The sequence below is a fragment of the Gymnodraco acuticeps genome, unplaced genomic scaffold, assembly GCF_902827175.1.
Source record: "Gymnodraco acuticeps unplaced genomic scaffold, fGymAcu1.1, whole genome shotgun sequence".
Lineage (NCBI taxonomy): Eukaryota > Metazoa > Chordata > Actinopteri > Perciformes > Bathydraconidae > Gymnodraco > Gymnodraco acuticeps.
The window spans coordinates 516,442-532,759 of record NW_022990879.1 but is presented as its reverse complement, the minus strand read 5'-3'; the positions used below and the strand labels follow the sequence as shown (position 1 = coordinate 532,759).

General features: G+C 40.9%; 1 protein-coding gene across 1 annotated transcript; it reads left to right on the top strand.

Moving 5' to 3' along the window:
• Nucleotides 1–7,671: 7,671 nt before the first annotated feature.
• plek2 (pleckstrin 2) lies at nt 7,672–15,207 on the top strand. The gene is made up of 9 exons (XM_034233439.1): nt 7,672–7,755; nt 8,743–8,907; nt 9,673–9,860; nt 9,932–10,023; nt 11,026–11,213; nt 11,723–11,824; nt 12,549–12,632; nt 12,968–13,046; nt 13,897–15,207. Exons 1-9 carry the CDS (start codon nt 7,705–7,707, stop codon nt 14,022–14,024), a joined length of 1,077 nt encoding a protein of 358 aa, XP_034089330.1. The 5' UTR covers nt 7,672–7,704; the 3' UTR covers nt 14,025–15,207.
• Nucleotides 15,208–16,318: the final 1,111 nt, after the last annotated feature.

Here is a 16,318-nt window from a genome sequence, read left to right as displayed (position 1 = left end):
TGCTGGAAATTTAGAAAAATGTACTTATTTTCTTCTTTTAAAAAACAGTAGAGCGTTCGCCTTAATGACATCAATCCAAATGCTTAGCAACGAGCTGTAGATATAATGCTGTATTTTCTAAATGGCCTTTTTAGAGGTGTCTTTAGTTTGATAGAAAGTTTACAAGAAGAGAAAGTAACAACAAATTAAAGCCAAAATACGAGAATTACTGTATGAATATAATTAAAATGTTCCCTTAGTTCCCTAGAAGAGGGGCTCAAAGACTTTCCCTTCCCCTCATTTTACTAAAAAGGATGTGACTGTAAAACACAGCTGTATCAAATCGATGCTTTTGATAAAAGCAATTAAAATGTTTGTATGTATTTAATGTATTAATGTAGAGAATAAAAGTACAGTTGGTGTTATTTGGAAATACGAAGTTAGTTTGTGTGTTTATTGACAGTAGAGAGGTATGTGGTTTATTCTGGAGGTGACATTTTGGGAAAAATCGCTCGCACTTTTGCTAAAATGTCTGTGATTTTCAGCGACATTTGAATGATTGAAAGTGTTTCGTTTGAGGCACAGGAGAGGGTCTTTAGCATGTGCATTAATAATAATAATAATATATTTGATTTCTATAGCGCTTTTCTTGAACCCAAAGACGCTTTACATTTGGGAGGGAGGGTAGACAAACAAAACAAAGACAATGCCAAAAAGAAACAAAACAGAAAAGCAGTCAGGAGGAAGTTGATTGAGAGGGGGGGGGCTTATGGATACAGAGTTGAAGAGGTGGGTTTTGACGCGGGACTGGAACAGGGTGAGGGACTCAGACTCACGGAGGTATTGGGGGAGGGAGTTCCAGAGCTTCGGGGCTGCCACAGAGGAGGCTCTGTCCCAGAAGCTCCGGAGTTTGGCCTTGGGGATGGAAAGCAAACCGGCTGAGGTGGATCTGAGGGACCGGGGTGGATGGTAGAGCATGAGGAGGTCAGTGAGGTAGGGGGGGGCCAGATGGTGGAGGGCTTTGTAAGTGAGGACCAGGAGTTTGTAATGGATGCGGTGTGAAACGGGGAGCCAGTGGAGTTCTTTGAGGACCGGGGTGATGTGATGCCATGATTTGGTGTGGGTGAGGAGTCTGGCGGCTGCATTCTGGACACGCTGGAGTCTATTGAGGGATGTGGAGCTAATGCCGTAGAGGAGTGAGTTGCAATAGTCAAGGCGGGAGGAGATGAAGGCGTGAATGAGTCGCTCAGCTGCAGGGCGGGTGAGAGAGGGACGGAGTTTGGCAATATTGCGGAGGTGTGAAAATGAGGTTTTTACAACTTGACGGATGTGGGGCTCGAGGGAGAGGGTGGGGTCAAATATAACGCCAAGGTTGCGTGCCTTTACTCACAGTCTGCAGCTTAAATAGGCCAACAACCATAAACCACGTCACTCTTTCTTTATTGAAGAAATCTACAAGCGAACAGCGAGATAATCTGAATCCTGAACATCCTGTTTTTCAGTTTCAACCTTAAAAATAAAAGCAATTTAATATCTCTTCTGTGTGAGGGCAGCTATATAACAGAAAGGCCATTTGTGCAAAACAATCCAAGCAATTTTCTATCAGCTGCAGCAATTTGAAATGATTAATTTCAACACAATGTGTCCTACATGTAGAAAGCTATTTCCTGCAATTTAATACTGGTCTTTATTATCACAAATCAGAAATCCTTTATTCGTCCCACGGTTGGGAAATTTGCATTTTAATAGCAAAGGGAACAATGCAGATAAAAGGCAAAATAAAATAAGTAGACTATGTCATCCACCCCAAAAAAAATCTCAAATAACATGCATGGTAAAAAAATACAAGTAGCAGCAATATAAAAGCTAGGAAACATATACATTACATTACATTACATTGCATTCAGCTGACGCTTTTATCCAAAGCGACTTACAATAAGTGCATTCGACCAAGAAGATACAAACTACAATACAATACAAGTGGTAAAGAAGCCGCCAGTAATAACAAGTATTAAATTGTAAATAAAAGTATATATACTGCACAGTGTTATTACAGTTATATGTGAAAGTGCTTACACTCAGGCCCCGGCCACACGAGGACGATAACAGTTCACTATCAGATAGACGGTTCGGCCACACGACGCCGACATGGAAACGCAGAAAACGATGGTGGGTAGATCTGCGGCCGAAACGCTCTGGGGGGCCAACGGCTCTGTGTTTACGCCTATACGATCATTTCCTGATAACGTTGAAGCAATAGCCCCGCCTCTCCTGCTCAGAGATCAGCTGCTGAGAGGCTCCGTTTTTTATTATTATATAGAGTCGTTATCAATTTGTTTTAAAGCTCAATAAATAACAAAGAAGACCTTTGACCGGCACTTTTCAAATTTTGTCAGGAAGATTTACCACTCCGCTCCTACGCTCGCTTCACTGGCTTCCGGTAACTGCTAGAATCCACTTCAAGACACTGGTACTTGCTTACCATGCTCTGCTCTGGATCTGGCCCTTCGTACATCCAGGACATGGTTAAACCGTACACCCCAGCGCGTGCACTACGCTCTGCATCAGCCAAACGACTCGCTGCGCCCTCGCTGCGAGGGGGACCCAAGTTCCCAACGGCGAAAACACGTGGGTTTGCTGTCCTGGCTCCAGGATGGTGGAATGAGCTCCCCATTGACATCAGGACGGCAGATAGCTTGCACACCTTCCGGCGCAAACTGAAAACTCATCTCTTTCGACTCCACTTCGAGCGATAGAACTATTAACGAAGCACTTTTATACTAATAAAGGACTGGCTTTTCTAAAGCCAGTTGAGTAGCACTTGAAATGTTTTTGCTCTATGAAACCTGATGTACTTATATGATTCTGTTTTCTTCAAGTTGTATTTTGTTGGACGAACACACTTATTGTAAGTCGCTTTGGATAAAAGCGTCAGCTAAATGCAATGTAATGTAATGTAATGTAATTTAAACTTTAACGGACAAAAAAAATCTAACTGAAACTCTGCCGCACGGTCCCCTCGTCCCTTGGAAGAGGCGGAGAGGTGGGTGTTTTTCATCTGCTGGTGGACTACCGAAGAGATTTACAGCAGGAGAACACGCTTGCCTCGGGGAGGGAGAAAAAGAGCCAGAGTATCCGCAGTGGAGAATAAACAGAAGCAACCATGCACGGGAAGTCTTCTTCGCTGCTTTTGTGGCAGGAGTACAGCGCCACTTACAGGCCCGGCATATGTACTACAGCGTCTCCAGCGCTTTCGAGCGGTCTCGTGTGAACGGACACGTTTCTGGTGCCTATTGCGTGTGGATGGAAGACTTTTGATATCGATTTCGGTCCGTTTGCGTTATCGTCCTCGTGTGGCTCCAGCAGGGGCGGTTCTAGGGGGGGGGGGGGGGGGCAGTGCCCCCCTAACACTGACCTCTGACCCCCCTGTGGCCCCCCTAACAATGAAAAGTTATTTATTTATTTTTTAAATGTATATTTTCTGGTACTCGGTTTGCCAAAAACCGCAGGATTTTGTTGCTGTAATGTGAGATTGTGCAGACACAATTATGTAAAGTAGAGATGTAACTGTTCATTGCCTTTATTTGTATATAAATATGGTGTTAGTGCAAACATTGCACTATAACTTAAGCTGAAGCTAACAGTAATAACTATAAGATCTATCTGAAATAAATAAGTGTACTGAAACAAATACCAATAACTGTATTGCATTGTTTTCTTATGCGCAATTACTTCATACTGTCTAGTTCTCTTTTTCGTCCTGCATTTATTGTGCCCCCCTCAGAAAATAACTGGCCCCCCAGTGGCCCCCCCAGTCAAATTGGTCTAGAACCGCCACTGGGCTCCAGCCTAGGTGCCCTAGGCCTAGGCTAACATTCACTGGGGGCCCCCCGGAGCGGAGCAAGGCAACGAAACTTAAGATAAGAAGCAGCATTTTACGGCGTTTTTACTGCGTTTTTACGGCGCATGGGGCCGCCTTGAGGGCGTTTCCCGACATGTCGTTGCAGTAAATTAAAGGGTGTTTCATGTTGTCGTTGCTGTGGACCTTCTTAATCTACCTTCTTTGGGGGCCCCCTTCTGGTCCAGGGCCCCAAGCAGTTGCCTGCCTTGCCTGTCCGCAAGCGGTGGCCCTGCTTACACTGCATTATTACATTTAGCTTGCGCTTTCTTTACAAAGATAAATGCAAAAAGTGCAATAAACCATAAAGAAACAAACCCAAAAATAGTGTAATAAAATTAGTTTTTAATAAGCCAACTTATTGTTAGTGTGAATAGTGCATTGGCGTTAAATAATAATAATAATAATCAAGAAAGCCAAAAGTGCTGCATACAGAAGTGACATTTTTAAAAATTTGAATTGTATTTTTTCAATATATAACGGTGCAGTTTTTTTTACTTATTTGGGAATAAAACGTTAGGACTTTTAGCAATCCTCTCTCCCTTTGAGTCTCGTAAAGCCTGGGACTGCCTGAGCTGTATGTATCCAGCTGTAGACGTGGACACACAAACACACACCCAGTGAACAATAAGTCTGTGGACCAAGAAAACAGAGTCCGGAGAGTGTTTGCACTCAAAGTGTGTGATCAGGACAACCGGGCCTGCGTCACAGCCCTTCACATCCTGGTGTGCCAAAACACCATCTTCTTTATTTCACGTAGTTAATGTTTGATTTATGGTTAATGTTACACAGAGGGAATTCCAGACACACCTTAAGCCGCTGACTTGACTTCACGCTCGGCAGTCAGAGGAGTGTGTTTGACTTTGAGCTGCTTAAGAGTCACACAAACAGGATTTGGGTTTGTATTTCCTCTCCGTGCTGAACAGATTCCTCTCGTGACACCCTGCTGGTCGGTTGCCACGCTGAGTCTGCTGCACATTCCTTTGGTCTTATATTGGCATGCTTTCCTCCTTCACCTGGGAGACACAATGCAGCGTTTACAGGAAACTACTGCCTCTGCTTTTCATTCAACACAAAGGGTTATTAAATTATATGTGACCCGCTAAGCTTATATAAACATGCTGACAACCTGCTGGCTGCTCTGTAATGTGTGTGTGTGTGTGTGTGTGTGTGTGTGTGTGTGTGTGTGTGTGTGTGTGTGTGTGTGTGTGTGTGTGTGTGTGTGTGTGTGTGTGTGTGTGTGTGTGTGTGTGTGTGTGTGTGTGTGCGTGCGTGCGTGCGTGCGTGCGTGCGTGCGTGCGTGCGTGCGTGCGTGCGTGCGTGCGTGCGTGCGTGCGTGCGTGCGTGCGTGCGTGCGTTATCCGATCTGATCCGGATGGACAGTAATTATTTTTCTTTATGCCGGTAATTTTTGACCGGGAACACCATGGGTGTTACAAAGTTGACTAAATCATCCAAAATTCAATGAAAGTGGTGATTTCATATGTTCAAATGTCTACTGTGAAGGATATCATAAAGCCTTAATGCAATCGAATGTAAAACAAAAAAGTTATGATCGATGAAAGTAGTAAATCGGTCAGATTTGACCCGAAGACAACAGGGGTTAAAGCTGAAAAAGTATTTTCGAGATTCAAAATTGTTTATTTATTTAGGCGTGCAACGTATTCTCATACAATGTTTAATATAGCTATTGATTATGTTTTGTGCAACCTCATTGTTCCTGCATGCTCCTACGAATGTCCTTTCACTGTAAATGGAGGGAACAAGGATGTTAGCCTTTGCAGACCTTTAACATGCACACAAACCTATATGACACACTACAGGAAAGAGACAACCCTTTGAAAGGATAACATGGCCCCTTTAAAAGGCTGTGCTGCACAGGGGCGGTTCTGGGGGGGGCAACAGGGGCCAGTGCCCCCGTAACACTGACCAGGGACCCCCCTCCAAAAAAAGGTTACAATATTACGATTTATTGGAACTAAATCAAATCAGAGACCCGGATGTACAGTGGAGATTAAACTGTTCCTTACCTTATATAAGCAAATACTTTTTATGTTTTTTAATTAAATTGTCACTTAAAGTTACTAAAACAAAACGTCTATTTTACACAATTACTTCCTACTTTCTTTGTCTTTTTAACCTGCTTTGATTGTGCCCCCGCTGTAAAATTGGTCTAGAACCGCCACTGGTGCTGCATGTACGTTTCTATATTTGCAGCTTCTTTCTGTTGCCCCCAGATGGCCCAAAGAAAATCTGTTATTTACGAGTTACAATATAGTTACTTGAGGGTACCAATTATGTTAGCAAAGCATCCAAAATGACTTAATCGTTTCCAACAATGTCAGTCAAAGAATGAATTATAAATACATAATTTCTGAGCTTCCTACTGAAGTATCAGAGGATGATTAGCAGCAGGGCCTCATATGGCTGCAGTCCCTCTCTCAGGACCATCCCCCGCATGTTTCTCATTAACTGACTTCTACCTGCTCCTCTTCCTCCTCCTGCTCCTCTTCCTCCTGGTGCTGCAGCTGCTACAGAACAGAGAGGTTAGACCACCAGCTGCTGGTTGTTCATCAAAAAGAGATTGAGGATGTTTCCTACTGCTTCATTTCCTGGATCTGAATCACTCACATACTGGGACTGATGGGGTGGAAAGTCCCCTAGAGATTTAGAAAGATTTTTTTTACCAAAACACACACCATGTAAATTACGGTAGAGCCAAGGCTGCTCATCCGTGTGGTAAATGTACTTTTTTTTGGTAATACTTGTTCTTACTGTTTTACAACTTCTTTACATCTGTAGAAACATATATATTCATTTCATTTAATCGTTTATTTGAAAAGGGACAATGCACATTGATGAACACTTAAAACAAATAATGCTTCAAGTGTAAATATGCTGGATTTTAGCTTTGAGCTCATATCCATCCGTAGTCCGTCACATACAACATTTAAGAACATGACCTTTATATACATAGCAAAAATAAATACAGTCCATGTAAACATTTATTAAAAAAAACACATACTTTTAAAAGACTTAAAATTGTCAAAACTCAAGAAATCGTGTTTTTCAAGGATGGTACAGCGGTGGTATGAATTTGGCTTTCTGCCAAAAACCTTGATAGCTGTCTTGCACAGCTGTTCTATCGGTTGTTATGTTTAAACATGTATTACATCCCTGTATTATGTAAATTGTTATTATAATAATTAGTGTCTACCATAAGTATATTTTATTTTCAATTTATATAGATCCAGAATCCTGTTTATTGCTACTGTATGTAGTATTTCACAAACAAGAAATATCATTTAGTGAATTTGTGTGTAGAAAATTAAACAAAACTTAATAACAATTACATTAAAAGAAGAAAAATGAGAATAAATTACTTTATGAAAAAAATACTTCTAAAATAGATGTATTTTATCCCCATAATTTGTTTAAAAAATGTAAAATAATAATTTAAAAAATCAATTTAAATAAAATCTGTCTCTAAAGATATTCTTTAAGAAAATAAAAAACACATACATAATAGTACATTAACTTCTGTACAATTTAATGTCTTATAGAACAACTTCTCCTTGCATAGTAAAAATAAATGACTTGCAACTTCAGACTTTACCGAACAATCCTCTCCCATCAAACTGATCCTCTGAAGGAGTCTGCCGCCCTCAGGTGATAACTTACAGAAGTTACAGCATTTATTCAGCCTGTCGGTGAGCAGGAAGCTGTGAGTGTGTTAGGGTGTGAGCAGGGTGACGCACTGAACAAGAAAACACTCATAAAGGTGAGCAGGCAGGAACAGGCTCACTTCCAAGATCACTCTGAACAGAATGGAAACAAAGAAAAACACAACGCTGAGAGAGGGCTTCCTCGTGAAGCGGGTAAGACATTAAAAATACATTATATTATAACTGCTGTCAAGTCTAGATTTAATTAGGGATGAAGTAGAGAGTAAAAGTTTCCATATATATTTTGTTGTTGTTTCTTAGGCTGATGTTTACTTTAATCACTGAAATCCAAATGGTCTAATGTCACACTGATGTATTGTTTGTAAGCGCAGGGTCTTTTTGTAAAGGTGTAACTAAGTACATTTACTCACTGTACTTAAGTACAATGATAGTACTTTTCTACTTTTACTTGAGTAACATTTTGAATGCAGGACTTTTACTGTAACAGAGTATTCCTACACTCTGTTACTTCTACTGAGTACTTCTATTTTTACTCAAGTACAAGATCTGAGTACTTCTACTTTTACTCAAGTACAAGACTTGATTACTTCTACTTTTACTCAAGTACAAGATCTGAGTACTTCTACTTTTACTCAAGTACCAGATCTGAGTACTTCGAATTTTACTCAAGTACCAGACCTGAGTACTTCTACTTTTACTCAAGTACCAGATCTGAGTACTTCTAATTTTACTCAAGTACCAGATCTGAGTACTTCTACTTCTACTGAAGTACAAGACAAGTACAAGATCTGAGCACTTCTACTTTTACTCAAGTACCAGATCTGAGTACTTCTACTTCTACTGAAGTACAAGACAAGTACAAGATCTGAGTACTTCTACTTTTACTCAAGTACACATTCTGAGTACTTCTACTTTTACTCAAGTACAAGATCTGAGTACTTCTACTTTTACTCTAGTACAAGATCTGAGTACTTCTACTTTTACTCAAGTACAAGATCTGAGTACTTCTACTTTTACTCTAGTACAGGATCTGAGTACTTCTACTTTTACTCTAGTACAAGATCTGAGTACTTCTTCTACTTTTACTCAAGTACACGTTCTGAGTACTTCTACTTTTACTACCAGATCTGAGTACTTCTCCTTCCTCTGGTTTGATTTCTTCTGATGATTTCCTCTCAGGGTCATCTCGTCCACAACTGGAAGCCGCGCTGGTTCGTTTTGATGCCGGACAAGCTTCTGTATTTTAAATACGACGGAGGAAAAAGAGACTCGTGCCAGCGAGGGAAGATCCTCCTGAAGGACTGCGGGATCACTTCTCCTTTCCTGGACTATGAAAACCGACCGGTGAGTTCATCCAGATTTAAGGACTCAAACCTTTTTTAAAGACACAAAAAAATAGATTATTTTACAATTATTATTTTATTTTTTTGTTAATTCTATATATATATATTTTTGAATTGAAATTAATTATATTTAATTATTATTATTATTTATGTGAAAAAAAGTCCCGTGCAGCTTATCCCATGATCACAACTTTCCCGTCGTTTATTTAATGTATTAAAAATATGTTTGTTACTTATTTCATTTTTTTTAAATAAGACAAAAAAAATAAAATAAAAGGAAATCAATTATATATAAAAAACGAATTAATATTCCTTAATAAATTGGTAAAATATTTCTTAAAACTTTACTAAAATAATCTATTTGCAGATATATATATATTTGCACATTTGAATTCACATTATGAGATTACACATGCATAAATTACATTACATTACCCAAAGCGACTCACAGGAGCAATTTAGGGTGAAGTGTCTTGCCCAAGGACACAACGGCATGCCGTCTGCAGTGGGGATTGAACCCCCTCAAGATCAGTGCACCAAACCACTGAGCCACAGCCTCCTAAATAGGTGCATATTGTATCAGATGTTTCCTTTGTTTATGTTTTAATGGTTAGAAACCACAGTAAGGTGCGTCTTCACCAACTCTCCTCCTGTTTCGCCTCAGGATACGGTTTTGTCAGGACCTGAACTCTGAGGAACGATTTGCCTTCCACTTCTTGGCCGAATCCACCAACTATAAATCTCCTTTCTGTGTATCTGTTTCCAGCTGGTGATCAAGCTCCGGACGAAGAATGGCGTGGATCATTTCCTGGAGGCTTGTTCCCGGGAGGAGAGGGATGACTGGGCGGGAGATATCAGCGCCGCCACGGAGAAACTGCGGGGCCCCGAAGGTGTGAAAGGGCCAAATCTGCAAACTACTACTACAGGATCCCAGCTGCACGACATCAATCTGATGTGAGGCTTTTGAAAACTGTGTTTAACCTTTTCACCAACGCCATATTTCTGATGATTTGTCTGTTTTTTAGCAAAGTGCTGGAGTCCATGTATGACGTGCACAGTGGAATCAAGATGGGAAACCACTTGGATCACGGCAGCTCGTACAGCAACTGTTTCTCAGGTACGCCTTTATAATATCCTCTTTTTAAATGACCTATATCTTACTTAGACTACAAGAAGAAGTCTTGAGGCCTGTGGGATAAAACTGGTGCCCTAACAGAGAAACTGCAGTGACCTTGAGTCCTGACCCCGGTGTGTAACGCCAGAGGTGGGAAGTAGTGGAGTACAAATACTTCGTTACTGTACTTAAGTACATGTTTCTGGTATCAGTACTTTACTCCACTACTTATCTTTCTGACGACTTTTCACTTTGACTTCTTACATTTTAACCCAAATACCTGTACTTTCTACTTCTTACATGTTGAACACAAATACCTGTACTTTCTACTTCTTACATGTTGAACACAAATACCTGTACTTTCTACTTCTTACATGTTGAACACAAATACCTGTACTTTCTACTTCTTACATGTTGAACCCAAATACCTGTACTTTCTACTTCTTACATGTTGAACCCAAATACCTGTACTTTCTACTTCTTACATGTTGAACCCAAATACCTGTACTTTCTACTTCTTACATGTTGAACTCAAATACCTGTACTTTCTACTTCTCTCATTTCCCAAACAGCTGGTTCCTTTAGTCTGAATGTGTGTTTGATGCGTGATCATTATTCTTTAGAGTCATTGCGTGCCTATTGATTTGAACACGATCCGTGTATCCATCATTTCCTGGTCTTCTCTAAAGAAGAGGGACCAATGGAAACGTTGTCATGTTGCCGTTGTTCAGCATGGAAACATTCATTAGCTAACAATGACATTATTGTTCTATTAATATAAAGGGAGGTCAGGTACTCTTTAAAACAGCTGCTAGTTATGGGTACTTTTTACTGAAGTACATTTCAAAGCCTCTTTACTTTTACTTGAGTAAAGAAGTTTAGTCAGTACTTCTTACCAGAGTATTTTTAAAAACGAGTATCTATACTTCTACTTGATTAAAAGATGTGTGTACTTTTGCCCTATCTGTGTAACGCTGATGCCCCCCCCCCCCCCCCCCCCCCCAGGCTCTGTGGTGGTGGACTGGCTGGTGTTCTCTCAGCTGGCTCTGACCCGCGTGGAGGCTCTGACTCTGGCCTCCGCCCTGCAGGAGGAGAGCTTCCTGTGGCCCGTCGGTCTGAAGAGCGTGGAGGCGCTGAGAACCGCCGGACTCACGGAGCACTTCATGGACGACTCCACCGCTCTCTACAGCTTCGTGAGTACCTTGGTGTTGGGAAAATACTGAATGTACTCTTCCAATATCAGAGTAACATGATAACAAAGGTATCCCAACTGTAGCTGAGTACATGCCAGGATGTGTGATTACCTAGAAGAGCATACGGACTGTTTGAGGCATATGATAGCTATGTGATTAACATGATGATTCAGCCTCTATGGAGATAGACATATGACAAGCATGCTCATTTCTGACGTGGAGCTAATCTGAAGTAAACATTGAATACTGCTTTCTATTCCTCCATCTTGTGACTGTGTAACTCCCTCTCTTGGATATCAGCATGTGAAGGACACTGTTCAGGAACTAGTTGATGCTCTGTATGTGAAGACTACTTCCATTCTGGAGAGGATCACAGATACATGGATCCTGAGGTTGAAGATCAAGCCGGGGACCAGTGATATTTTTCTAACACTGGGTCTCTGCAGGAAGAATATCTACATATATAGAGAGATTAATTATATCTAATCCATGTTTCTCCTGAATCCCAGTCTGACAGCTTGAAGAAGAGAGGCAGCGTGAAGGCCGAGACCTCAATGTCTGCAGTGGAGCTCAGTGGGAAAGTGATCAAGAGAGGATATCTACTCAAACAGGTACACACTATAGGCCTGCTAATAAATCAATTGCAATACAAAGTAAATCAAGGAAAACTTCACCCACAAAATTATTATTTGTATGTGGATCACTTATCCATTTTAACTTTGAACTCTTGAATAAAACATAGTCTTTCTCTCGTTCCTCCGCGGTGAGTGAAGAACCCAGAGGAATGGAGAATGTTTTGATGAATTGAAGGTTTTGAAAAATGTGTTTTGCGTTTGTCCCCGTCTGATGAAAGAAGTGAGACACACTGGGTGCTTTTACTCAAGTACAATCGAGTACCTTTACTGTCGCTACTTTAACTATATTTTGATGATAATACTTTTCTACTTTTACCTGAGTAACATTTTGAATGCAGGACTTTGACTTTTAACTTGTAAGGGTATTCCTACACTCTGGTACTTCTACTTTTACTCAAGTACAAGATCTGAGTACTTCTACTTTTACTCAAATAGAAGATCTGAGTACTTCTGCTTTTACTCAAGTACAAGATCTGAGTACTTCTACTTTTACTGAAGTATAAGATCTGAGTACTTCTACTTTTACTGAAGTATAAGATCTGAGTACTTCTACTTTTACTGAAGTATAAGATCTGAGTACTTCTACTTTTACTCAAATAGAAGATATGAGTACTTCTGCTTTTACTCAAGTACAAGATCTGAGTACTTCTACTTTTACTGAAGTATAAGAGCTGAGTACTTCTCCCACCTCTGCCCTCAGGGTCACAGGAGGAAGAACTGGAAGGTCCGTCTGTTCGTTCTTCGCTCAGAGCCGGCGTACCTCCACTACTACGACCCCACCAAGGTGAGGACGAAGCAATACATAAAGAAACACATTTTTGAAATGGTTCTGTTTTATTGTAAATGTGTTTGAAGGTTAAATAAAAACAAATGTTATATTATTATTATATAGTGCTTTTCTCAGTATTCAAACGCACAATACAAAATTAAATGTATTTCTTAATTATTTTCTATTTATATAAAAAATTAATTTAAAAAATCTTAAAAACACACATTAGTTGTATTATTGTTATATTTGACATGTTTAATAAAGCAGGTCGGCTGTGACTCTGCAGTCCTCATTACTCATGATTCTGTGTTTTTCACTTCCTGTCTTACATTACGTCACTTTCTCTCCAGGATGACATCAGTCCCGTGGGCGGCTTCTCTCTGAGAGCATGTCTGGTTTCCTCGCTCGGAGATAACGGAGTTCCCTCGGGTGAGTCAACGTCTGCATTTTATTCAAGTCATTCATGTGATGAGTGATCAGAACGAATGGCTTTGTGGTCGATTTTTCGACTCGGGTTTGTTTATGTCTGGGAGGAAAATCAACCCATCAATCAATCAATCAATTAAAGTGTATTTATAAAGCCCAATATCCCACATATCCTACATTTGTCTCAGTGGACTTGAATATGAATACGACCCCCTCTGAAACAGAGGACTATGTACATCATCTTTTTTATATATATCCTGCTTACTTGAAGTAAACGGCTATTTTGTGTTTTTTTTGTAAATTAAAGTGTTCTTGCATTTTAATGTGTGAGTTTTTTTATACCTCGGGACTGTGAGAAACAGTATTTCGATCTTTCTGTGTGTACAAACATATTTGGAGATTGACAATAAAGTTAACTTTGACTTTGACTGTCCTTGGAGTGGACCCTCACATGGGACAAGGAAACCCTTAAAAAGAAACCCCCCCAGTTAATGGGAGAAACCCCCCAATTGACGGAAGAAAACCCCCCAATTAACGGAAGAAAACCCCCAATTAACGGAAGAAAACCCCCAATTAACGGGGGGAAACATGTTAGAAACCTCGAGGAGATCAACACAGGAGGATCCCTCTCCCAGGAGTCAGGACGGACAGACGTACAATAGATGTTGTGTGTAAATTGAAAAGATAATACATTTACAACATAGGTGGTCCAGATGCTCAGCCACAACTCAGGACTCAGGATCAAGGATCCAGGACTCAGGATCCACTATCTCAGAAGACACATTGTGTTGTAACTGCACTGTCTTCCTGATGCTTGTCTTCTTGATTGACTGTGATTCTTTCTACCAATCAGGTGTTAAAGGAAACATTCAGGGCAACCTGTTCAAGATCATCACTCAGGAGGACACTCATTACTTCATCCAGGCTCCGACTCAGCAGCAGAAGATGGACTGGATCGAGGCCATCCGACAGCACACATAGAGCAGCGGGTCAAAACTGTTTTAATTATGCAGCTATAGAGAAGAAAGACTTTACACATTCCATGAATGTAAACTGTAGCAGGAGAGACGAGGGCCATGCAATTTAAAAAGGAAAGTGTTAGTGGTTAAGAACATTTCAGATTTTCCATCTCTAAAATCAAAGTGCTTTCAAGTTGATTATTCAGTATTTCAAGTTTTAAAATGAGGATTTAAAGGCTCTAAAACAGGGGTGTCAAACTCAAGGCCCGGGGGCCAAATCCGGCCTGCCACTTCATTTGATGTGGCCCCACAAGAGCTTACAAATAATATAATACGTTTATTATAAGGTCACGTGCCGCTTCAGGAGCACGTTGCCCATAAACGACATGTCCCACAATGCATCTCATTTTGTGAGATGCGCACTGCAATTACTTACTCGACTTCTGCTTTCAGGCGTAGTTAATTATTAAGTTATTACCCTATCCGATAATAATCCAATGCAGAGGAAATATTGTAAAATAATACATTCTTTTATATATATATATATATTATGTATATTTATCTATGTATATTTATATAGTCTTAAAGTTACCACCAGCCCTTTGAGTGCAACCATAATTCTAATGTGGCCCGCGATGAAATTGAGTTTGACACCCCTGCTCTAAAAGCACAGAAGTCGGAAGAAATTTGCCTTTAATATCTCAGTTTGAGTTAAAATGTTAAGTTAATGTTTATTATTTAACCTTAAATAATTTCAGTTTGATTATTCAGTATTCTAAAGATCGTAAAAGGAGGATTTTAAAAGCACATAAGTCGTAGGAAATTCACCTTTAGTGTACTATTAAAGTGTTTTCATGTGTTTTACACATTTTTCATTATTTAACCATAAATCATTTCAGTTTGATTGTCCAGTATTTTTCACCTCTCATCCACTTCCATAGCAACAATGCACATATTTGATTTGCAACTAGTTTTTTATTTTATCCAGATTTCATGTAAATCATTTTCTATATATATATAATATTTGAGTTTCCTTACTTTTTATCTCCTTTAACTGTGTCTCTGTCTGCACCATGTACATGTTTTTCATTATTTGACCATAAATAAAAGGGAGGGCTGTGGTGCAGTGGGTTGTGCGTTGGTGTCTGGATCAGTTACAGGTTCAAACCCCACTGCAGTCAGCATGTCGTTGTGTCCCTGAGACTCTTCACCCCAAATTGCTCCTGTGGTGATTGTCCACAGTATTGAGTATGTAAGTCGCTTTGGATAAAAGCGTCTAAAAACTAACATGTACTGTAATGTAATGTCAATCATTTCAGTTTTAATATTATGTATTTTTAAGTGCTTGCAAGGAGGAATGTTTTATTTGTAGTAATTTGTCTTGTAATATTTCAGTGTGTTAACACAAATAAACGTGTGTTGCAACATGCAGTATTTACATTATTAAACCATAAATCATTTGACATTTATTCTCCACTATTTAAACAAATAAATAACTCCAGAAACCAGTGTTGAAAAGGAGATTACTTTTTTTAATGTTTTTTGCTCCACTAATGGGGCGAAGCCTGCGAGAGCTAGTTCAGGCAGTCAACTCGAGCACCTATGCTGCATTCATACATAACGCCCCTTGCCACTCTACAACCAACCAAACAGAGTCTCCTTAATATGCCGCTCTATTGAACCTGCCAGATCTCTCTCCATGCATTGCTTGCTGCTGCTTTGCTGCAGCTACTTCCACGTCGCTGCGGCTTGCCTGCCCCACCACCACCCCAGCGTCCACCCCAGCTTCCATCCCAGCTTCCATCCCAGCTTCCACCCCAGCTTCCACCCCAGCTTCCACCCCAGCTTCCATCCCAGCTTCCACCCCAGCGTCCACCCCAGCTTCCATCCCAGCTTCCACCCCAGCGTCCACCCCAGCTTCCACCCCAGCGTCCACCCCAGCGTCCACCCCAGCGTCCACCCCAGCTTCCACCCCAGCTTCCATCCCAGCTTCCACCCCAGCTTCCACCCCAGCTTCCAACCCAGCGTCCACCCCAGCTTCCATCCCAGCTTCCACCCCAGCGTCCACCCCAGCGTCCACCCCAGCTTCCACCCCAGCGTCCACCCAGCTTCCAACCCAGCGTCCACCCCAGCTTCCACCCCAGCGTCCACCCCAGCTTCCACCCCAGCTTCCACCCCAGCGTCCACCCAGCTTCCAACCCAGCGTCCACCCCAGCTTCCACCCCAGCGTCCACCCCAGCTTCCACCCCAGCTTCCACCTGTAGGCTCGGGGGGTTAGTTATTTATCATCACTCATCGTGCTTTGTATATCTGTGG

What these genes read in the sequence shown, in the direction of transcription:
- plek2 (XM_034233439.1), top strand. Translation starts at nt 7,705, where the DNA reads ATGGAAACAAAGAAAAACACAACGCTGAGAGAGGGCTTCCTCGTGAAG. An exon ending in CTGCACGACATCAATCTGAT is followed by an intron (nt 9,861 to 9,931) that starts GTGAGGCTTTTG and finishes TCTGTTTTTTAG; the next exon opens with CAAAGTGCTGGAGTCCATGT. An exon ending in GTACAGCAACTGTTTCTCAG is followed by an intron (nt 10,024 to 11,025) that starts GTACGCCTTTAT and finishes CCCCCCCCCCAG; the next exon opens with GCTCTGTGGTGGTGGACTGG.